This window comes from Hemibagrus wyckioides, linkage group LG13 (assembly GCF_019097595.1).
Source record: "Hemibagrus wyckioides isolate EC202008001 linkage group LG13, SWU_Hwy_1.0, whole genome shotgun sequence".
NCBI lineage: Eukaryota > Metazoa > Chordata > Actinopteri > Siluriformes > Bagridae > Hemibagrus > Hemibagrus wyckioides.
In genome coordinates this window covers 2,422,501-2,447,500 of record NC_080722.1, presented here as the reverse complement: position 1 = coordinate 2,447,500, position 25,000 = coordinate 2,422,501, and the positions used below count along the sequence as shown (strand labels likewise).

Here is a 25,000-nt window from a genome sequence, read left to right as displayed (position 1 = left end):
ATGCGCCGGGCAATAGTCCCGTTAGACAGCGGCACCGATTCTAGCTCACGGGGCAGTTTATCCCCATGCATACCCTGACTTATAGCTGTAGCAGTGAGTTTAATGAGGGTTTCCCCGATCGTGTGTGCCTTTTTTGCCCGTGCGATTAAATATACCTCATATAATACCTGTTGAGCTTTGGTGGGGATTGTTGTTTGTTTAGTTAGGACTTTCTTTTGGCCTCGTAACTCTCACTCCTTTCGCCTGAAAAAATCTACTGGTTTAGCAGCAAGAGATAGGGGCTTGGTTTTCAAGTGTTGTAGCATTTTTACAGGATTTAGGCTTTCATGTGCTTTCACCTCACACTGCACACTGGGGATGTTGGACTTCGTTGATGATGATGCACGTAAACCCATACTGGATAAATTCCACATGTGTAAGATGTATATAGTAATACTGTATGAATGTGGTACTGTGTGTATTGAACATCGCAGAACGATCACTCTTTCCAGAAACGGTTGCCGACGGCAACAAGTGCAATGGGTCAAATTAAAAAACTTGATATTTGAAAAAAAAAATTTATTTGAAAGATGTAAAAATAAATATTTTTACATAAAAATCTATTTAAATATTTAACACTGAAAAGCAGAATTTATTTAAATATTAAAACAAGTCATTTTTTTAACTACAAAAATTTCAGCTGATTTTTATTATTAATTAATTAATTCTTTCATTTAATAATTCATTAATAACCTTAATGGTTGTAAATGCAGGGAGGTTTTTTCATGCAGTGAGGGGTGTGTGTGTGGGTGTGTGTGGGTGTGTTAGTGGTGTGTGTGTTAGTGGTGTGTGTGTTAGTGGTGTGTGTGTTAGTGGTGTGTGTGTTAGTGGTGTGTGTGTTAGTGGTGTGTGTGTGTGTGTTAGTGGTGTGTGTGTGTGTGTGTTAGAGGTGTGTGTGTGTGTTAGAGGTGTGTGTGTGTGTTAGAGGTGTGTGTGTGTGTTAGAGGTGTGTGTGTGTGTGTTAGAGGTGTGTGTGTGTGTGTTAGTGGTGTGTGTGTGTGTGTGTGTGTGTTAGTGGTGTGTGTGTAAGTGGTGTGTGTGTGTGTGTGTGTGTAAGTGGTGTGTGTGTGTTAGTGGTGTGTGTGTGTGTTAGTGATTGTGTGTGTGTGTGTGTGTGTGTTAGTGGTGTGTGTGTTAGTGGTGTGTGTGTTAGTGGTGTGTGTGTTAGTGGTGTGTGTGTGTTAGTGGTGTGTGTGTGTGTGTGTGCTCTGCTGTCAAACGTAGAAGATTCACAGATGCTGTCGCTGAACTCCATTTCTGGGTCGTTGACTCTCCTAATGACCAGCTTTATTACTCTCTCACTTCTTATTCACTTTCCCTCTGTCTGAACTGTGTGTGTGTGTGTGTGTGTGTGTGTGTTAGGGGTCCAAGAATGAAAGTTGTCCTTGCTCTCTTTGTGGGACAGTCATAGTGGGTCTCTCTCTCTCTCTTTCTCTTTCTGTCTGTCTCTTTTTCTCTCTCTCTCTCTCTCTCTCTCTCGCCTGTCAATCACAGTGACACTACTCTTAGTGGGCGTGGCCTAAAGTCTGTATATGGACTCGTGAAGAGGGCAGTCAGCTGTTTCCTCTGAGTCTCAGTATTGCAGATAGACACAGTTTGCTGCTTTCCTGGAGGAATCTCAACTTTTTAAAAAAAAACAAAAAAAAACAGGTTCCTTACAGTTCTATCCAGAATCCTGAGGTTCTGTTCTTAGCCATTAGAACCTTTTCTATTAAAACGGTTCTGTAATTGAAAGAATGTGTCTGATGAAAAGGGTGCCATTACTTTTGGAGATTTATCTCTGTGTCTGACGCTGAGAGACGTTTCGAAACCTCGTGTTTGTGAATGACACAATTTTCCAAAGGAATTTCCAAATTTGTAAGAGAGTTCACACTGAAGTGATGAAACACTTTGAGTAAGTGGGCGGAGTTTCCTGTCATCACACTCTTCACAATAAAGCTTCTTCAGCGCTTCTCGGCCCGTGTGGATGGTTCTATAAGGAACCTTTAACATGCGCCATGCGTTTATAGTGAAAAAAGGATCTTTATACTATAAAAAATGTTCTTTATGGCACTTCTTGAGCTTCTTGTAAGAATAATTTACTTAAAGGCTCTTTTGGGAAACAAAAATGGTTCTACATCTACAACATCACCACCAAATGCCGGGTCCGGTTCTTCCTGGAACCTTGTTCTGTATGCAGTTCTCTTAAATGCGCTTGTGGTGTTTTTTGTGTTCAAGTTTACTGTATTTTTAAATAATAATAATAATAATAATAATAATAATAATAATAATAATAATAATAATAATAAAGAACTTTTCAAAATGCTAAACAGAGCCATTTTTAAGTTCCGTATACGAAGCAAGTGCTAGAACCATTTTGGGTTCTCTGTAGAACCTTTCCTTTTAAACCCTCTCTGATTATTTTCTGTCGTTGATGGAGGAGAGCGAGGGGGAAGACGTGTGCTCGAAGCTAGCCGGCTAACAATAACGATCATATCATGAGTTTAGGGTGTTTTTACTTTCACAAAACTTTTGAACTACAGATTAAACCCAGTAACAAGTCTGTTGTTGATTTGATTTGAAGTAAATCCTGCTGTGCGCTCGGGGTATTTACTGTGGACAGCGGCCATTTTGATACGACGTGACGTGACCGGAATTCCGAGCCGAGTGTCTCCGCAGGAAGTGCTCCGAAACCTTTACCCTGCTCTCTCACACGAACTCTTTTCCCTCTTTTCTTTTTTTCCTGTTGTCTCTTCTCTTCCACGCTACAGAGCCCTCTGTCTCCTGCTTTACTTTAGAAATAATTGAATTTCCTTGGCCGTGTTTTTCATTTAAATCAAACGCCTTCTGCGGCTGTTTTTGAAGCGTTAACTAATTAAAAAGAGGCAGCGAGTGATAAAGAAACACAGAATTCTAGCTCCGAGCTACGACGCGGGATTGGTTTGGAATACAACGTGACTTTCGCAGACTTTCGCAGATCGTTGGCTCAGGGTTTCACTCGGTGTGAAAAACACAATCCTTTTCTTTTCTGCTTCATCCATTTTGTTTCGTTCCACTAATGTGTTTGTTTTTAATGTGTTGAGAAGAATAAAGCCCTCAGCAGACAGATGTGTGTGTGTGTGTGTGTGTGTGTTTTCTCTCCAGTCTCAGCTTGACATTTCCTCCTGAAAGCCATTGAGAGATACAAATGTAAAAGAAGCTTTAACAGACATGTCAGAAATGTTGTGGTTTCTAATAAAGCGGTAAAGCAGACTGAAACGCATGAGAGGTTTCAATTCCACCTCCATTAGAGAGCTCTGCTGGTGGAGCAGCACTCTGACGGAACACACACTCCTGCGTGGAGAACAGAAGTCAGCCCCCCCCCCCCCAGCTGACATTCAAAAACACAGTGACGTGAGACCGAGGATTAATTGCTTGTTATATTTGCTCTGGTTTGTTGAGAAATATCAGCGTGGAAAAGTCAGAATTAATGTACAGAAGATCTAAAAATAAAAACATCTTGTTGGTGCTTCTAAATGTTCTCTCTCTCGGTCTGTATTTCTCTCTCTCTCTCTCTCTCTCTCTCGGTCTGTATTTCTCTCTCTCTCTCTCTCTCTCTCTCTCTCTCTCTCTCTCGGTCTGTATTTCTCTCTCTCTCTCTCTCTCTCTCTCTCTCGGTCTGTATTTCTCTCTCTCGGTCTGTATTTCTCTCTCTCGGTCTGTATTTTTCTCTCTCTCTCTCGGTCTGTATTTCTCTCTCTCTCTCTCTCTCTCTGTCTGTATTTCTCTCTCTCTCTCTCTCTCTCTCTCTCTCTCGGTCTGTATTTCTCTCTCTCGGTCTGTATTTCTCTCTCTCTCTCGCTCTGTCTCTCTCTCGCGCTCTGTCTCTCTCGCGCTCTGTATTTCTCTCTCTCTCTCTCTCGCTCTGTCTCTCGTGCTCTCTCTCTCTCTCGGTCTGTATTTCTCTCTCTCTCTCTCTCTCTCTCTCGGTCTGTATTTCTCTCTCTCTCTCGCTCTGTCTCTCTCTCGCGCTCTCTCTCGGTCTGTATTTTTCTCTCTCTCTCTCTCGCGCGCTCTGTCTCTCTCTCTCTCGCTCTGTATTTCTCTCTCTCTCTCTCTCTCTCTCGCTCTGTCTCTCTGCATCATGACTGACCCTGTGCTCTGACCCCAACCTCCAAGGATGTGATACACTATATTGCCAAAAGTATTCGCTCACCTGCCTTAACTCGCATATGAACTTAAGTGACATCCCATTCCTAATCCATAGGGTTCAATATGACGTCGGTCCACCCTTTGCAGCTATAACAGCTTCAACTCTTCTGGGAAGGCTGTCCACAAGGTTTAGGAGTGTGTTTATGGGAATTTTTGACCATTCTTCCAGAAGCGCATTTGTGAGGTCACACACTGATGTTGGACGAGAAGGCCTGGCTCTCAGTCTCCGCTCTAATTCATCCCAAAGGTGTTCTATCGGGTTGAGGTCAGGACTCTGTGCAGGCCAGTCAAGTTCCTCCACACCAGACTCTGTCATCCATGTCTTTATGGACCTTGCTTTGGTCACTGGTGCACAGTCATGTTGGAAGAGGAAGGGGTCAGCTCCAAACTGACAGCTCCCCCCTCCACCAAACGTTACACTTGGCACAATGCAGTCAGACAAGTACCGTTCTCCTGGCAACCGCCAAACCCAGACTCGTCCATCAGATTGCCAGATGGAGAAGCGCGATTCGTCACTCCAGAGAACGCGTCTCCACTGCTCTAGAGTCCAGTGGCGGCGTGCTTTACACCACTGCATCCGACGCTTTGCATTGCACTTGGTGATGTATGGCTTGGATGCAGCTGCTCGGCCATGGAAACCCATTCCATGAAGCTCTCTGCGCACTGTTCTTGAGCTCATCTGAAGGTCACATGAAGTTTGGAGGTCTGTAGCGATTGACTCTGCAGAAAGTTGGCGACCTCTTCGCACTATGCGCCTCAGCATCTGCTGACCCCGCTCCGTTGGTTTACGTGGCCTACCACTTCGTGGCTGAGTTGCTGTCGTTCCCAAACACTTCCACGTTCTTATAATACAGCTGACAGTTGACTGTGGAATATTTAGGAGCGAGGAAATTTCACGACTGGATTTGTTGCACAGGTGGCATCCTATCACAGTTCCACGCTGGAATTCACTGAGCTCCTGAGAGCGACCCATTCTTTCACAAATGTTTGTAAAAACAGTCTGCATGCCTAGGTGCTTGATTTTATACACCTGTGGCCATGGAAGTGATTGGAACACCTGATTCTGATTATTTGGATGGGTGAGCGAATACTTTTGGCAATATAGTGTATGTGAAGTGCACTGCACTATGCAGTAATGTGTATGTGAAAAATAAAGGCTACTTAACAGGAAGTAGAAGTCGTTTCCAGGTTGATGTCAAACACACGTAACATGGCGTCGCTCGCTATAGCATTTAGAATATGCTAAACTTTTCATTTAAAAGAGGATACTGCAGATGGGCAGGGCACTTTCCATCTACACACACACACACTGATAGCTACACTGTGTAGCATGAGATCAGTGAACGAACACAGAAGTGATTTAGAGAAAACAGGAACGTTTAGCTGCGTCCCAAATGACACACTACACACTTACACACTGCACTCTAGCGTCTAGGGCAGGGGTGTCTAGTCTTATCCAGAAAGGGCCGGTGTGGGGGCAGGTTTTCATTCCAACCAAGCAGAAGCTACACCTGATTCCAACTGGCTAATCAACTGATCTTGGCTTTCAGTAGACTCAGGTGTGGCTTCTGCTTAGTTGGAATGAAAACCTGCACCCACACCGGCCCTTTGCGGTATGAACGTTATGAAGGTTTTATTCGCTAACAGGAAGAAGAAGCTGTTTCTCAGTCGATGGTCAATGACCCGAAGCTAGCTTTAGAGAGGTTTCCGAGACGGCCATCTTGGAACGTTTTCTTGTCCAGCGCCAGCACAGAGTAGCCCCGCCCCTTTTCTGCTACATAAGCAAAGCTGCGGGTGTCGAGTGCCTGAAGCGTCCAACATTCCACACTTGAATAAGTGAATCATGCGGGTTCTTGAAGTGCACTTCTAGTGTGACCACACCACACACACTATTTACACTACTCACTGGTAGAATAGTGCACAAGTGTTAGATTTGGGACAGGGCTCACTGTGATTTCCTGACGATCAAATCGTCTGGTTGAGTGTTTTTCCTTTTATACACTATTAGAAATGTTTTGAAAAATTACAAAATGTAATCATTTTTATCCATTTCTAGTCACTTTGCCAAGTACGTTAACTTCTGTTCTCACTTATGTGAGAGTGCAGTTCCAGCTTTCCCTCTGACTCACACTGGAGACTCCTTCCATCTTCACATCACTTCTTTTATGATGGATAGACTACATCGTCGGCGTAATCGTCTCATTTCCTGTACGCCTACAGAGTGGCAGGAATAGTTCACGTAAAGTTTTTCTGCCTGGAAATAAAGCTTTCATGCGTCTCACTCGGCTGCTGGTTCATAAATATCCGAGTTGATATCTTGCTGCTGTCGTGCTGTCAGTCTCCTTCTCTCCAGAAGACTGTTTAATCCTCCTTCCAGGAGCTGAAGACGGAGCGTGGGAGCTTCTGCACTTCCCCTCTTTAATTATTCACCAGCTACCTTTTAGCACACCATCAGAAGCACTTGAAGAGAATGCTGAGAAGCAGTGGATGAGGGTGTGGAGCTAAACCAGTAGAACATGATGAAATGGCGTAAACAACACGGAGCCGCAGGACAGCGCTGTGGTGTATCACCACTCACGGTCATCAGAGACATGACACCTGACCTTTTCAGGGTAGAATCCAGATCAGTATTCAGTTTGGAATCTCGATCCATGTCTCCGATCTACTCCAGTTTCTTCACTTCACACGGAAACAGTGTGTTGAGAGATGACATACCTTCAACAAAAGCTAGAAATAGACAAAGGAGGCAGGAGGTAAAGAGAGAATGCTAAAGGGGGTTAGTTAGCCTAGGAAAATATAAGACTAGATGACTTTCACTCCTCAAGACATTCTCACCAATCCCACATACTCCTGAAAAAATTCTTACTACCCCCACCCAATCCTGAAGGAATTCTAACCAATCCCACCCACGTCTGAAAAAGGTTTCACCAATCCCACCTGGTCCCTGAAAGAATTCTAACCAGTCTCACCCACTCCAGTATGAATTCTCACCAATCCCACATACTAATGAAAAAAATTCTTACTAATCCCACAAAATCTTTAAGAAATTCTAACCAATAACACCCTCTCTTGAAGTCTCCCCCACGCCTCAAGGAATTCTCACTAATCCCATCCAATCGTTGAAGGAATCCTCACTAATCCCACCTAATACTGAAGGAATTCTCACTCATCCCACCCAATCCTGAAGGAGTGCTTGCTAATACCACCCAATCCTGACAGAATTCTCACTAATCCCACCTACTTGCTGAAGGAATACTTAATAATCCCACCCAATCCTGAAGGAATTCTCATCACTACCAATCCCACATGCTCCTGAATGAATTCTCACCAGTCCCACCCACTCCCAAAGGAATTCTCACCAATCCTACCCACACCGGAATGAATGCTCACCAATCTCACGTACTCCTGAAAAAATTCTTACTAATCCCACCCAATCCTTAAGGAATTCTAACCAATCTCACCCAATCCTGAAGGAATCCTCACTAATCCCACCTACTCGCTGATGGAATTCTTACTAATCCCACCCAATCCTGAAGGAATTCTCACCACTACCAATCCCGCATGCTCCTGAAGGAATTCTTACCAAATTTCACCCACACCTCAAGTTCCACCCACTTCTAAAAATATTCGCACTAATCCCACTCACCCCTGGAGGAATTTTTACCAATCCCACTTAATCCAGGAAGCATTCCTACTCATGTTTTCGTCTTTCAAACATAGCTTCATCCATGCTTCTTCTCCTGCAGGAATTTGACCAATCCCACCTGCTTCTGAAGGAACTCTGTCCAATGCTCCCACTCACAAAGGAATTCCTACTAATTCCACCCACTTCTAACTGAAGTCTGACCAATCGCACTGACTCTCAAAGGAATTTAAAACAATACCACATGACGGAAAAAACTATACTATTATTTTTGATTGCTTCCATTTGCAGTGTTTTCTAAGGAACCCAATATTTTTAGTAATATAAAGAGATTATTTAAACCACTTTAACCACAACCAGGATAAATTGGTTTACTGGAATGAATTGAAGGCGTAAATCCCAGTTTCCAGTTACACCACTCAACACGTCCACTCCACTCACAGGTTAATGAGCTTGTAATGAATGTGTAAAGATCCTAATTCCATGCCATGTATCTGATGGAGAAATCATGCCACTTCCTATAAAATGAAGCGAGTGAAGGTAAACACAGATACGTCTTTTTTCTGTGGTAACGTTGACACATGGACTCACTGATCTGTAAACACCGTTTACACAAACATGCCCTGTTTATGTTTCTGACCGCAGCCAGAGCGCAGACTGAGGCCGCCATTTATCAGGTCCGGTCCCTGTTCCATGACACACTGTAGCCTGGCTTCATGAGGGATTAGTGAATGTGGTTGTGTATGAGTTATTAAAAGCTTTTTTCGTGTTAGTTTTGGATTTTTTTGAAATCCGTTACTGGACACAGCGAACAGTGACGCGTCACTTGTTTTTCTTCTGCGGATCAGTGTTAGGTCAGCAGAATGGTATTTCGGAGTAAGTGCTATGTTCGGAAAAATCTACAATGAGTAAGAAATAAATCAGGACAAGGGGTGTGGTGTTGTCGGAAACTAAACACCAGCAGGGTATATAACCACATTCCTTTTAAACTGTTGCTCATAAACACGTCACTTATGTTTGTCACCTACGTCATCGTTTATTTGGAAAAGCCTACGATATTTCCATCGTTTTTTCCCCTCATTTTTAGGTTTAAGGTCCAATTAGCTAATTAATTAGCTGCAGTCGTCGTTACATCAGTGGAAGTTCCTCACAGGGAGAGAAAAATGAGTGTTGGTGCGTGTGTGTGTGTGTGCAGTGTTCACAGGTTGTGTGTATCTCACTATGACCTTGTATCTTTAATGAGAGACATTTAGGAGACACCCTGATGAGTCAGAAGGAGCTAACGAATTACAGAGAGAGAGAGAGAGAGAGAGAGAGCGAGAGAGAGAGAGAGAGAGAGGCTTGTCCTGCTCAGTGATGAAGGTTTGGTCTGTTTACCTGCCAGTCATAGTTATTATAGTGAAGGAGGTGTGGCCTCTTTATTTATTACAGGGAAGGAGGCGTGCCCTCTGTATTTATTACAGTGAAGGAGGTGTAACCTTCTGTGTTTATTACAGTGAAGGGGGCGTGGCCTTTGTATTTATTAGAGTGAATGAGGTGTGCCCTCTGTATTTATTACAGTGAATGAGGCGTGGCCTTTGTGTTTATTACAGTGAATGAGGTGTGCCCTCTGTATTTATTACAGTGAATGAGGCGTGGCCTTTGTGTTTATTACAGTGAAGGAGGTGTGGCCTTCTGTGTTTATTACAGTGAAGGGGGCGTGGCCTCTGTATTTATTACAGTGAATGAGGCGTGGCCTTTGTGTTTATTACAGTGAAAGAAGGTGTGGCCTCTGTGTCTATTCCAGGTCGTATTTTAGGTGTCTGGAGAATCTACTTTGCTGTATTTCACACAGCAGAATGATTTGCTCAGCTCTCACTCAGACTGGCTGTGTGCAGAAACATCGATCAGAGAAGCTGAAGCTCGACCTGGCAGTGAGAATGCTCTGTTGCTGCGTGATGTTTGGAGGTGTTTTGTCGGGGTGTAGCCCCGTGTGTTAGAGCGTCTCACTGTGTGAAATGGATTAATCTACCTTTCATCAGAGGAACACACTGAGCGACAATCTGTCACCCCAATACACAATGCTCACCCTGCTCGCATGGGCTAGCTCGTTTTAATCTCAGAACGGAAACAACCCTGGGTTTCTCATTTAAAATACAGAGCTGATCGTATTTTAGATCACTGCGCTGTCCAATTCTGAATTCTGATTGGTTGAAAAAAAACAGCTTCCACTTCATCACTCAATCTTATCGTTGATTACTTTACTGGAACAGAGTGTTTTATTCAGGTTTCAGAGACACTTAGGTTTTCTTAAACACGCTAATCACATTCCAGCTAATTTCCTTAGCCCTGCTAGACACCCCCATGCATACTGAACACTTAGCATAAAGCGCTAGCTCTTAGCTCAAGTCTTTAAACCACAATAAGAGCAAAGGTCTCAGCTCAGAGTTGAGCAGCGCTGAATAGTGTGACTCATTATCGCTCCTGAGCTGATGGTGATTAATGAAGCCGAGCCGTACGGCTGTGTTTCATTGTGACACAGTGGCTCCTTTGTGTCCTGTTGTCCCGCTGAAGGATGCTCCATGTGTGTTGCATAAAAAGAACAAAAGAACACACACACCAAAAAAAACCCTGACACTTTTTTCCATTAATTGAGAGCACCAGAGGAGCGTAGAAGTAGGACAGACGGTCCCCACATCCCCGAGTGAGTCTGGAGCGCTGCTCAAACAGCTAGCAAATAAAAACACCATCCATCCATCCGTCCGCCGAGGATCCGCGTCTCAGCTCGGTTACAAGACCAGCGGGTTTGTGGAGCAACCCAAGACATGTGCGCTGCTCTGGAACCAGCAACAAGAACCAGTGGAGGGAAAAATAAAAAATTCTCCATTACGTCATTCCTCAGTTTTTTAGCTTTGCAGAGATGAACGAGCTTTAATTAGACTCGTTCAGATCAGGAGGAAGAAGAAGATGAAGGATGAAGGTGTGGTTTTCATTAAGCCATAAAACTACCTGTGAACCGTACGCGTTCGTCTCCGTGTCTCTCAGATTGATGAGGCAATTTTCACAGAAATTAAAACGCTAAATCTCTGAGTATGTCCCAGTGTTTAATGTAAACAAAACATTTTTATCAAAATAGGATGCTGCAGTTAGTGATTAGGGTAGATTAGGGCTTTTAGGGTAGAACAGATCCCATACTGGGGCTTTTAGGGTAGAACAGGTCTCATATAGGGGCTTTTAGGGTAAAACGGGTCATACAGTGGTTTTTACGGTAGAAAATATCCCATACTGGGGGTTTTAGGGTAGAACAGAGGTCAATCATGGGCTTTTAGGGTAGAACAGATCCCATACTGGGGCTTTTAGGGTAAAACAGGGGCCATACAGGGGCTTTTAGGGTGGAACAGATCTCATAAGGGGGCTTTTAGGGTAGAACAGATCCCATACTGGGGTTTTTAGGGTAGAACAGGTCTCACACAGGGGCTTTTAGGGTAGAACCGGTCTCATATAGGGGCTTTTAGGGGTCATACAGTGGTTTTTACGGTAGAAAATATCCCATACTGGGGGTTTTAGGGTAGAACAGATCTCATACCGGGGCTTTTAGGGTAGAACAGATCCCATACAGGGGCTTTTAGGGTAGAACAGGTCTCACACAGGGGCTTTTAGGGTAGAACCGGTCTCATATAGGGGCTTTTAGGGTAAAACAGGGGTCATATAGTGGTTTTTAGGGTAGAACAGATCCCATACGGGGGCTTTTAGGGTAGAACAGATCCCATACAGGGGCTTTTAGGGTAGAACAGGTCTCACACAGGGGCTTTTAGGGTAGAACCGGTCTCATATAGGGGCTTTTAGGGTAAAACAGGGGTCATATAGTGGTTTTTATGGTAGAAAATATCCCATACCGGGGCTTTTAGGGTAGAACAGATCCCATACTGGGGCTTTTAGGGTAGAACAGGTCTCATATAGGGGCTTTTAGGGCAAAACAGGTCTCATACAGGGGCTTTTAGGGTAGAACAGGTCTCATATAGGGGCTTTTAGGGTAAAACAGGTCTCATACAGGGGCTTTTAGGGTAGAACCGGTCTCATATAGGGGCTTTTAGGGTAAAACAGGGGTCATATAGTGGTTTTTATGGTAGAAAATATCCCATACCAGGGCTTTTAGGGTAGAACAGGTCTCATATAGGGGCTTTTAGGGTAGAACAGGTCTCATACATGGGGCTTTTAGGGTAAAACAGGTCTCATACATGGGGCTTTTAGAGTAGAACACGTCTCATACATGGGGCTTTTAGGGTAAAACACGTCTCATACAGGGGCTTTTAGGGTAAAACAGGTCTCATACAGGGGCTTTTAGGGTGAAACAAGGGTCATACAGGTTCTTTTAGGGTAGAGCAGATCTCATACTGGGACATTTAGGGTAAAATAGGGGTCAAATAGGGGCATTTAGGGTCAAACAGGGGTCATACATTCAGATCAGGAGGAAGAAGGTGATGAAGGATGAAGGTGTGGTTTTCATTAAGCCATAAAACTACCTGTGAACCGTACGCGCTCGTCTCCGTGTCTCTCAGATTGATGAGGCAATTTTCACAGAAATTAAAACCCTAAATCTTTTAGTATGCCCCAGCGTTTAATGTAAACAAAACGTCTTTATTTTGTTGAAAAAGAAATTGATAAACCAACAATGTGAAGATAACTCCAGATAGCAAAATAGGATGCTGCAATTAGTGATGAGAAACGGCGTAAAAGGTTCAAGTCATCATCTTTCCTCATGAAACTGAGCTGAAATGTGAATCACCAAAGTGTTGTGACATCAGACGTTTCCAATATACTGCAACATCAGTCACAGGGAAAGAGGCGTGGCCTCTGTGTGACAGTGTGAGTGAAGGAGGCATGGCCTTTGTGTCACAGTATGTATGAAGGAGGCGTGGCCTCTGTGTGACAGTGTGAGTGAAGGAGGCGTGGCCTCTGTGTGACAGTTTGTATGAAAGAGGCGTGGCCTCTGTCACAGTTCAGTTTAGTGTCAGGTTTTCTGAATCATATTTTTCTGAACCCTTATGAGAATTCTTTAAAATTTGCATGTTGCATTTCTCTGTGTATGTATGTGTGTGTGTGTGTGTTCCCTGTTTTAGCAGCCAAGAAAGTCTCAGTTCATTGAAATCCAAATTTATTCTCATTAATTGGTTCATTTAGGGTAGAACAGGGGTCCTATAGGGGCTTTTAGGGCAAAACAGGTCTCAGGGCTCTTTTAGAGTAGGGCTTTTAGGGTATGATAAATGTTTGCTGTTATTATAAGTTTGAATTGTTTTGAATAATTTATGAGCTGTTCTCAGTACATTCCCATCTGTGTGTGTGTGTGTGTGTGTGTGTGTGTGTGTGTGATATATCGTTATCAGTTCTCTGTAATGAACTTGTGTCAGAAAGGATAGAAGGCAAACTGAAGTCCAGACTCACATAACTATCTTTCCAACCCCCCCCCCCCCCTCCCCCACCAATTCCTTCAGGGCCTTACTGAGAGGAAATGAAATGAGAAACGTCGTTTTTCCCGATAACCCGTCCGTCCCGAGCCAGTGTCCTCTGTCTGTCTGAGCCGTAACATCTGCAGCGTCAATTAGCATTCTCCTCTCTCCGACGTCTTATCTCCCTTCTTCACACGCCGCGCCGCGGACATGTCCCGCCGCAGTAGAAACGAGAAGCTGATCGTATTCGCCGCTCGCCACTCTGTACGCCGCCTCTAGGGGGCGACGGCTTCGTTTCCTGAAAACGTTCGATCACTTACTGTTGTGAAAATATTAGCAGAGCGTTTCGCAAGAATGTGGGCATGAGCGTTCTGACGAATCTGATTAATGAGCATGTGTACAGACGTCAAAAATCATCCTATTTTTTCTGAAAAGTGGTTTCTGGTATAAGCTCGATCACACACACACACACACACACCTCTTACACCTCTGCTTACGTGTGTGTTTGTTGTGTCTATTTCTGCTGTGTGTGTGTGTGTGTGTAAAGAGTCGCCAGTGTCGGTGCCGTGTGTGTGTGTGTGTGTGTGTGAGACACTAAGACTTTGACACACGACAATTTCCCAACTCAGCGAATACGCAGGATGTAACTTGGCTCATCTGCTTGCACAACTGTGGTATTATATCACAAGAAAATATCTAGTGACTCTCTCTCTCACACACACACACACACACACACACACACACACACACTCATTGGTTTGTTCTGGCTCTCTGGGACGTCCACCGAATTCTTTAGAACATTCTGGACATTTCATTCTGAGAATGTTCCTTTAACTGAAGGTAGAGGTGAAGGTGAGCTGCTTGGGCTCTGTGCTTGAAACTGTGTGTGTGTGTGTGTGTGTAGATGTTACATAGAAATACTGACTAATAGAGTGGTGAGAAAATGGGTGTGGCTGTGACAGAAAGGGGCGAGGCTTGACAGACTAGTATAGACTTATAGGAAAGCTGTGGTTTGTTGTGTTCAGTGTTGATATTGATCTTCTTATATGGTGTGTGTGTGTGTGTGTGTGTGTGAAGTGTTTTGTCGTTCAAGGCCGTCCCGCTCTTCCTGAGATGATGTACAAGAGCTGGGGCTCAGAGCGTCGCTCGTCTTTTCTCATGGACACAGCAGCAGGGTCGCATCACCTCCTCTTCCTCCTTCTCCTCCTCTTCCTCTCTGGCCTGTGTGTGTGAGCCAGAGCGCTGCCGTCATGGCTCACACACACCACAGCTACACTCTCCTCAGCACGGTGGCTGAGGAGCATCGCAACAGGATGCAGGTACACACACACACACACACACACACACACACACACACTGCTGAGTTGTTAACATGTTGGCGTGTTTCAGCAGGACTCCAGCGCGAGTGTGTTTTCTCTCCTGGACGTCCATAGAGAAACGCTCGGTCCGGTCTCCTGCCTCAGACGCCCCAGAATCTACAGCTTCGTCTTCGGCCTGGCCATCCTCTTCCTCATCATGGCCTCGTACGTGCTGAGCAACGAGAGGAAAGCATTCCTCATCCCCTCGTCTCCGTATCACTCGGTTAAACACGGAACGCTGCTCTATAACTTCTCCTCCGATAAAGACTCCGCCCACATCACTCAAGTGCTGCACCGGATCCTGTCCAATCTGGAGTTCCGTCCCAGGAAGTTGCCGGATCTGGGAATGCTGGTCCGTAGCGAGACGCATGTGAGTGCTCTGGAGGTGTTCTTTATATCAGCTTTATCTCAAACCTTTGAACCTTTCTTTTTTCCTTTTCTCATCCTTCTTCTTTCCATTCCACAAGAAGTGATGGAGCTGCTGCTGTAAAGCTTGTGCATGTTGTTTTTCAGACAGGAAGTGATGTCACAGGAGTATTAAATAAAGCGGTGTGTGTACACACTGTGATGTTACAGGTTTAGTGACTGACTGATCTCCCCTATACACATCTCTCTCTCTCTCTCTCAGCAATCAGTGCCTGGACCCTGTTCCTGTTCAAACACTTAATCTCTTCATTCCTCCCCCTCTTTCATTTCCCTTTTCTCTCTCTCCTTTTCTCTCATTAGTTTGCTATCTCTATTCTCTATTCTTTTAGTTCCCTTTCTCTTATTTCTCTCTCTCCTCTCGTATCTTTTCCTTTCCTCATATATTTCTCTAAATTTCTCCTCTCCTCTCCTCTCCTCTCCTCTCCTCTCCTCTCCTCTCCTCTCCTCTCCTCTCCTCTCCTCTCCTCTCGTCAGTGGAAGTGGTAGAGGAAATGACTTGCTTTGTAATCAATATGTAATTTGATGAAAAGGTTCTGAGTAATTGTGTCTGGTTTAATCAGGACGGGCCGTGAGGCACAGGCACACACACACACACACACACATATATATATATATATATATAATATACACAGATATACATACACACACACATACACAGAATCAGCAAGGAAGGATAAGGACGAGGAGGAACAGTGGAGGAAATGTTGCCATTTGTCACACATGCGCGCACACACACACACACGGTGTGTATCACATATCAGTCGTCTGTTCATGATCGTTATTGTTATTGTATTAAATATATAACCTGACAGTAACCTGTGTGTAGTGTGTGTAATGTTTGTGTGCACATGTGTGTGTGTATTTGTGTGTGGTGTGTGTGTATATGTGTGTGTTTGTTACGTGTTTGTTGCATGTATGTGCAGGTTGTGTGTGTGTGTGTGTGCGCGCATGTGTGTGTGTGTGTGTGTGTGTGTGTGTGTGTGTGTGTGTGTATTCTCAGTTGTCATCTCTGCGTCTCTGACAGTCTTGTTTTCTCTCCTGAACAGATGTTCTCTGTGATTCCCCGCCACTTCCTGCCAGATGTGAAGAACCCGTGCTGGTACGAACAGCTGGCAGGGAACGGGAGCGTGAATCCGTACCAGCGGAACCTGTACGCTCTGTACTCGCGCCAGTCCCGCGTCGCCTTCCACATCCTGAAGAATAGCTTCTGGAAACATCTGTCCCGGCGGGAGGGGAAGCTGTACAGGATCCGCTGCCTGCCCTACTTCTACATCATCGGTCAGCCCAAGTGCGGCACCACTGACCTGTACGAGCGGCTCCGCCTCCACCCGGGCGTCCGGGTCAGCGCGCTGAAGGAACCGCACTGGTGGACGCGCAAGAGATTCGGTTAGTCCAATCACAGCAACCTGACACTTCCTCTTTACTCCTCTCTCACTTCCTGTGAGCATTATGTCATAGTGTGGGTGGAGCTTATATCAGTGGGCTCATTATACACTATATTGCCAAAAGTATTCGCTCACCCATCCAAATAATCAGAATGTGACATGTGCCACAGGTGTATAAAATCAAGCACCTAGGCATGCAGACTGTTTTTACAAACATTTGTGAAAGAATGGGTCGCTCTCAGGAGCTCAGTGAATTCCAGCGTGGAACTGTGATAGGATGCCACCTGTGCAACAAATCCAGTCGTGAAATTTCCTCGCTCCTAAATATTCCACAGTCAACTGTCAGCTGTATTATAAGAACGTGGAAGTGTTTGGGAACGACAGCAACTCAGCCACGAAGTGGTAGGCCACGTAAACCGACGGAGCGGGGTCAGCGGATGCTGAGGCGCATAGTGCGAAGAGGTCGCCAACTTTCTGCAGAGTCAATCGCTACAGACCTCCAAACTTCATGTGGCCTTCAGATGAGCTCAAGAACAGTGCGCAGAGAGCTTCATGGAATGGGTTTCCATGGCCGAGCAGCTGCATCCAAGCCATACATCACCAAGTGCAATGCAAAGCGTCGGATGCAGTGGTGTAAAGCACGCCGTCACTGGACTCTAGAGCAGTGGAGACACGTTCTCTGGAGTGACGAATCGCGCTCCTCCATCTGGCAATCTGATGGACGAATCTGGGTTTGGCGGTTGCCAGGAGAACGGTACTTGTCTGACTGCATTGTGCCAAGTGTAAAGTTTGGTGGAGGGGGGATTATGGTGTGGGGTTGTTTTTCAGGAGCTGGGCTTGGCCCCTTAGTTCCAGTGAAAGGAACTCTGAATGCTTCAGCATACCAAGACATTTTGGACAATTCCATGCTCCCAACTTTGTGGGAACAGTTTGGAGCTGGCCCCTTCCTCTTCCAACATGACTGTGCACCAGTGACCAAAGCAAGGTCCATAAAGACATGGATGACAGAGTCTGGTGTGGATGAACTTGACTGGCCTCCTGAGGTCAGGATGAGTCCTGACCTCAACCCGATAGAACACCTTTGGGATGAATTAGAGCGGAGACTGAGAGCCAGGCCTTCTCGTCCAACATCAGTGTGTGACCTCACAAATGCGCTTCTGGAAGAATGGTCAAAAATTCCCATAAACACACTCCTAAACCTTGTGGACAGCCTTCCCAGAAGAGTTGAAGCTGTTATAGCTGCAAAGGGTGGACCGACGTCATATTGAACCCTATGGATTAGGAATGGGATGTCACTTAAGTTCATATGCGAGTTAAGGCAGGTGAGCGAATACTTTTGGCAATATAGTGTATAAACATATACGTTCCACTATAAACTGAGCGTGGAGACTGAGAGACGGGGTGTGTGTGTGTGTTGTCCAAACTCACAGCAGCTTGCCATCTGTCCCTGCAGCGTTCAATCCATCTACACACAACACTCCAACCTCTTCACAGCACCACAACACACAGCTAATTACTAACCAATGAGGGTCTCTCTCTCTCTCTCTCTCTCTCTCTCTCTCACACACACACACACACACGCGTGCCACCTGCAGCCGCCTTTTTATATTTAACTACCTTTTTAAATATAACTACACTAGTTATATTTAACTGCATGTGAAGCATGCAGCTGGTAAAAGACTCTACAGAGACTACGCTTCCTCTACAGGAATAACACACACACACACACACACACACACACACACACACGACTCAGATAGAAGCTATATTATAAATAGCATCTTTTTGGACTCATATACACACACAGAAACACACACACACACCAACCTGACACTTCCTCTTTACTTCTCTCTCACTTCCTGTGACACTCTGAAGACATCACAGAGCTTCTCTCATTATGTCATACTGTGGGTGGAGCTTATATCAGGGGCCTTAAGCATATACATTCTGTTATAAACTGAGCAGTGAGGGGCTGAGAGACGGTGTGCGTACGTGTGTGTGCGCGTGTGTGTGTATGTGTGTTAATCAATCAATCAGTTAATTAATAAACGTGTGATTAATGGATTCGTGTGTATTCGTGTGTGTAAAGTGCTTGTGTTCCTCGAGCGCAGATCTGCTCTTTATTTCAAAATTTGTGATGCGTTATTTTTTTTTCTTTTATTACTTTCTGAAAAAACAACATGACCGAGTGAAATCACCTTCCTTTAAACTCCTGATGGGAATACACGGAGAACACGGGGAATTTATGACCGCAGATATTAATCTGTACAAAAGGTGATATTTTCGAAGCTCAGATCTTACACACACACAAACAGAGGCTGTGTTTTTATTGGCTAGAATCCCACTGCACCGAACAGAAGAGAAAAGAGTGAAGAGAATAAAGATATGAACATTTCCTTTTTGGAACAGATTTTTGGGAAAAGCAGCTAGAAGACATTTTGTTTGGAAAGAATTAAAAGGATGGAGGAAAAAATACACACTCTTCCTTTTTTTTCTGTAAAATCCACCCATTCTTCTTCTTCCTCTTCTCCTTCTTCTTTGTCATCTGTTGTCCATCGTTTGTTTGCTTGTCCTCCTGACTGTCCAGCGAGACGGAGTTCTTTTCATCCAGCATTCGTTTTCTCCTCGTTCCCACGTGGCTTAAAAGAAACCACACACACACACACGTGGGAAGATTCCCGCTTCAAGTGTTCCAGTTTACGTAACTCCAAACTGGCGCAGGAACAGATCCGAGCTCTGGAATTGCCGTGGAGACACAAGCTCTGGAATGATTCTGCTTCAGGTTTCACAGAAATGTAATTTTTTAAAGAATCTGAGATTAGTCTGTAGATCAGACGCCCACATGGTTTTTCTTCGGAATAGTAGGATTGTCGAATTCCGATTTCTGGGAATGATGTGCTACTGTTGCTGGGTAATTTTTGTGTTACATTTTTACAACAAACTGCACCTGGACTGTTTGTGTTTTATGCGAGTCACATGATCATCATCCTGCCAGCTGAAACAAGGGCTGTTTATTTAAGCTAGCTTTGTCGTCTTTAAATAGTGATTAACAGCATCACCGTTTGTTTTACGGAACATATCCCGTCTTTAAGGTCATCACAGTGGGAAAATTCCTTCTGGCTGACCTCTAGTCGGAATTCTGTGAGGTTTTTGATTGATTTCTCACATGCAAGCCTGGAACATTTCATTCAGCCATTGACTGTGATCATGAACCAATCAGAACTGCTCATTAGTATGCAGTCAGAGATGTGGGCGTGTCCCTCGGTGTGATGATGCAGAAACAGAAAGATTTTTTTTTTAGTATTTCTGAGTGCTGATTCTTTTCTTCCTCTCCTCAGGTATCATCCGCCCCAGTGATGGACTCCACGCTCGCTATCCTGTGGAGGATTATCTGGATCTGTTTGATCTTCCTGCGCATCACATTCAGTATCAGATGTTAGCCAACAGGACCGCGGGATCTCACCGCGCGGATCTCATCATCGGTAATGTCCCTGAAATATCACTCTCCTGATGATCTGTCTCAAATAAAATCAATCAATCAAAAATCCAATCAGGAACATCAGATCGAGGTAGTGTTCCAAAAGCTGTGTTCCAAAATCTCCAAGATTTTAGTGATTTGTTTGTAAAATGAAAATAAACTCAGCATATTCCCTAATATTTCTCATCATATTCAGTTCCTCCAGAATTTCATGATTTTCTGATCAACACCAAATCAACCAAACTCCATGAAGCTGAATAATCAAAGTGTCTCTAAGCTGAAAGACTTTAAGCTCGTTAGCATAGGTAGAGTTCCAGCCATGCTGTATAGTTTAGAGGCAGTGTCGCTGAGGAAGAGACAGGAGTCAGAGCTGGAGGTAGCAGAGCTGAAGATGTTGAGGTTCTCTTTGGGAGTGAGACGGTTGGACAGGATTAGGAACGAGTACATCAGAGGGACAGCTCATGTTGGACGTTTGGGGGACAAAGTTAGGGAGGACAGATTAAGATGGTTTGGACATGTCCAGAGGAGGGAGAGTGAGTATATTGGTAGGAGAATGTTGGACATGGAGCTGCCAGGCAGGAGGTAAAGAGGAAGGACAAAGAGGAGGTATATGGATGTAATAAATGAGGATATGAAGCTAGTGGGTGCAAGTGTTGAGGGTGCAGAAGATAGGGATAGGTGGAGAGAGATGATTCGCTGTGGAGGCCCCTGAAGGGAAAAGCCGAAAGAAGAAGAAGTAGAGCATAATTAGAGTTCCAAAGTTTTATTTTTATTTATTTTTTTTAAAGCTATCTGTTCAGTCGAACCTTCTCCATGTGATTTTTACCTCGTCTTCTCCTCCTGTGCACTTTAGAGGTTTACACGCGAGTTTGAATCAGATAACTCTTTGCTAATGCGAGTATTTCCTCAGCATCCTGTTCATCTGATCTTATCTGTCGGTTCGAGCGAGCGAGCGAGCGTCACTCTTCGTTACACATCAACACTTTTTTAGTTTCTCGTGGTACACCACTAATCTTAAATCTTAAACTCAGCGATTTTCCAGCTGGATAAAAAACCCAGTGTATTAGAGATGTGTATCGGTGAGAAAAGGCAGACTCGGAGGTAAAGGCATAAAGATTGTGACTTTTTATTTCCTCGTACTTTAGATTAGATCGAGATGTTCTGATAAAATAAAGCCATTCCTTATTAAAACTTTTTCTTATTTGATGAAATATTTTGCATAATCAGCACAAAGTGTTCCTGAACAACAGGAAGCTGAAAAAACAACATAACCAGCGAGATTTTCAGACTGTTTGCTGTTCATGAATCTAAAATGAATTTAATTTATTTCCTGGTCACGTTATCATTTAATCATCATCAAAAGTCTTTTCTAGCCTTGGGGATGTTTTCACATAGAGAATGGTGAAAATTGACCTTCCATGAGCAGGGGTGCACAAACTTTTGACACACGTTGCATTTTTCTATTTTTTTTTAAGTTCTGAGCTCTGATTGGTAGGAAGGTGTTGATTAATTGTCTAGAACAGCAGCTCTGATGGGTTTGGTTAGAGTGAATGCGATCGTTGTAAAATGTAAATCGTTTCCATAACAACAGCCAGTTCAGTTTAATATGTTAAGAGATGAATAAAACTGATTCCTCTGATTATTTTACTCTAACATCGTAACACTGTGTGTTTTTTTTTTTTTTTACTCGTAATTTTGTTCTTTTTTTTTTTACAATCTTTTTTTTTTACATCTTTTTTTACTTTTTTGCTAACAAAATACTTTTTTTTTTACTTTTTACTAAAAAATGTTTTAATTTTTTTTTTTACTTTTTTTACTAAAATAATTACTTAATTTTTTTTTTAATTTTTACTAACAAATGTTTACATTTTTTTTTTTTATTTTAAAATTATATAATTTTTTACTTTAACTGATTTTGTGAATTTGATTGGAGAATTTGTGCTAATGGGAACTGCTGCTTTACTAATGCTATGCTAATCGTGGATTGATGATTGGCAGGTGAGGCCAGCGCATCCACCATGTGGGACAACAACGCATGGTCCTATCTCTATGGCAACACCTCAGAGGCGGAGCCTCCCTTCCTCATCCAGGATTTTATTCACGCCCTTCAGCCTGAGGCGCGCTTCATCGCCATCCTGAGGGACCCTGTCGAAAGGTCAGAGGTCAAATGTTACCCTTCCTTCACATGAGGCATGTTGCTAACCACACCCATGTGTCACATGGTACAGGATCGTATTGCAGTGCACTAGAGCGAGTGAGGAGAGAGAGAGAGGGTACGAACATAGCGCTCATTTGTGGGCGGGGCTTATAATCTCAGGCTTTATATTTACGTAATAGACTTTTCTCTGAACGTTTACAATTTCACACGTCACGTAGGTTTTTCACAGCATTCTCAGCAAGCGTGAGCTCTGTCTCCATGGCAACCACCAACCTGAAACAGGACGCACAAAGTAACGGAAAAACGACGTCAGAGTGGATGAAGAGAACAGTGCACTCTTTTTTTTTTTTTTTTTTTGGGGGGGGGGACTCATGCATTTTTCAGATTTTCTAGTTCTCTCTCTCTCTCTCTTTCTGTCTGTCATTCTTGCTCTCTTTATATATATATCACTTGTTTTTCCATCGCTATATTTCTGAACAAACAGTAAAACGAAGTCATGCTTTAAGCCCCACCCACTTTTATATACTGAGAGAAACCAGTCCAAACCAACAAATAGAACAGGGTTTAGATTTGCTTATTCTATTACCTGGAAAATCTGTGAATGTTATGATGCAGACGGACGTCACGTGGAATCGGTCGATACAAACGAGGCATCAACCTCAAACTGGATGATGGCATTGAGGAGCGTCACTCTTCTTCCTGTAGTCATGGAAACGGCTCATGGAGATCATGATCTTCATCAGTGTCGTTAGTTAAGGTTTAGATTTAACTGTAAATAGAAAAAATAGAAAGGGCCTCAGGGTGCAGCTCCACCAGGAGGCCCAGTGATGGAGAGGAGCTGAGAGAGACAGATTGTGTGTGTGTGTGTGTGTGTGTGTGTGTGTGAGAATAGAGCAGAGTGTGTGATCAGTGTGAAGCTGCTGAAACTCTCAGGCTGGAGATACGGAGCAGCTTTCAGTAAAAACACTCACTTCAGCCTACTGTGAAGAATCCAGCAGGAGAACGCGCTGAATATCTGGACATCACACTGAGCTGAAGAGTGGAGAAGATCGGATTTATGTCATTCAGGATAGTTTAATCTGGATATCTAGGGGATGATTTAAGATTACACTTGTGTCTGAATGTTTTCAGCTGATTTACATTTAACCATGCCCATAGAATTCCATAAATGGTAATGCAGGCAGAGAGCTGAAAACTGAATGACAACTAAAAGGTGAAAAAGTGTTTCTTCTCCCAAACGTACTTGATTTCTTATATAAATGATTGGTGTGTGTGTGTGTGTGTGTGTGTGTGTGTAGGTTATATTCAGACTATCTGTACTTTGGCATGGCCAATAAATCTGTGGAGGATTTCCAGGAGAAAGTTTGGGAGTCGCTGCAGCTGTTTGACGCGTGTCTACAGGAATTCAGCCTCAGAGCGTGTGTTTACAACAGCACACTCAACAACGCCATGCCTGTGAGTAACACCCCCCCCACACACACACACACTTTCTCTCTCTCTCTCTCTCTCTCTCTCTCTCTCTCTCTCTCTCTCTCTCTCTCTCTCTCTCTCTTTCCCTCTCTCTCAGCTCCGCTTCAGCTCTCTTCATCACTGGCCTTCCTGGCAGAGCTACGCCCTGAGTCCATCTCTATATACCCCAGTGTCTCTATTCAGCTCCTCCTTAGCTCCTCCCTATTTCCCCGTGCTTCTATTCAGCTCCTCTTCAGCTCCTCTTCATCACTGGGCCTTCTAGCAGAGCTATGCCCTCAGGCCCTCTCTATTTACCCCATTGTGTCTTTATTCAGCACCTCTTCATCAATGGGCCTCCTGGAGGAGCTGCACCTTTAGGCCCTCTCTATTTACCCCAGTGTTTCTCTCAGCTCCTCTTCAGCTCCTCTTAATCAGTGGGCCTCTTAGCTGAGCTACGCCCTGAGGCCCTCCCTATTTACCTGTGTCTCTATTCAGCTCCTCTTCAGCTCCTCTCCATCACTGGGCCTCGTAGTGGAGCTACGCCCTGATTCCCTCCCTATTTACATGTGTCTCTATTCAGCTCCTTTTCAGCTCCTATCTTATCACTGGGCCTTCTGGCAGAGCTGCGCCCTGAGGCTCTCTCTACTTCCCTGTGTCTCTATTCAGCTCCTCTTCAGCTCCACTCCACCACTGGGCCTCCTGGCAGAGCTCTATCTCTCTATTCAGCTCCTCTTCAGCTCCTCTCCATCACTGGGCCTCCTGGCAGAGCCACCCTCTGAGGCACTTCCTATTTACCCCAGTCTCTCTTTTTACCCCAGTTTTAAACACTTAGTGGACATTTGAATCGATTTGTTCATTAATTTACGTCCCAAAAACGAATATTCACCACGTATGATGCCCTTAGATGGTCGTTTATTTATCATGACGTAATAATGAATAATTCATTAATAATAATTCATGTGTAATATGTACATAATGACTAATCAATGAGTTATCAGCAGATTACTACATTATTAATGTGCATCCATGTTCAATTCATAATCTCCACACACACACACACACACACACACACACACACACACACACACACACACACACACTGATTATATAAGAACAAAAGGACAGATGGTGAGATGAGGTGTGTGTGTGTGTGTGTGTGTGTGTATGTGTGTGTGTGATTGGCAGCACATTTCTCTGGACCTCACGCTCTTGATTAAAGGAATAAGAAATGAGTAAATCAATGTGTAATTAAGTGTGTGTGTGTGTGTGTGTGTGTGTGTGTGTAGGTGCGTCTGCATGTAGGTGTGTATGTAGTGTATGTGCTGGACTGGTTGTCAGTGTTTAGTCGTGACCAGCTGTTGGTGCTGAGGCTGGAGGATCACGCAGCAGACAAGAGAGCGTCCATGAACAGAGTCTTCCGCTTCCTCCAGCTGGGTATGAACGCACACACACACACACACACACACAC

General features: G+C 44.1%; 1 protein-coding gene across 3 annotated transcripts in view; it reads left to right on the top strand.

The window, feature by feature from the left end:
• Window positions 1-25,000, top strand: part of LOC131364175 (carbohydrate sulfotransferase 15-like) — a 41,644-nt gene that overhangs the window by 15,709 nt on the left and 935 nt on the right. The window contains exons 1-8 of one of the 3 annotated variants that reach the window (XM_058407300.1): window positions 14,016-14,130; window positions 14,356-14,597; window positions 14,668-15,006; window positions 16,109-16,448; window positions 19,786-19,929; window positions 21,924-22,080; window positions 23,382-23,538; window positions 24,819-24,966. In XM_058407300.1, coding sequence (XP_058263283.1) covers window positions 14,529-14,597; window positions 14,668-15,006; window positions 16,109-16,448; window positions 19,786-19,929; window positions 21,924-22,080; window positions 23,382-23,538; window positions 24,819-24,966 — 1,354 coding nt within the window. In that variant the 5' untranslated portion in view covers window positions 14,016-14,130; window positions 14,356-14,528. Of the gene's footprint in view, window positions 1-14,015; window positions 14,131-14,355; window positions 14,598-14,667; window positions 15,007-16,108; window positions 16,449-19,785; window positions 19,930-21,923; window positions 22,081-23,381; window positions 23,539-24,818; window positions 24,967-25,000 lie in introns of those variants that run through there. The other 2 variants (XM_058407299.1, XM_058407301.1) reach the window with 2 other exon arrangements.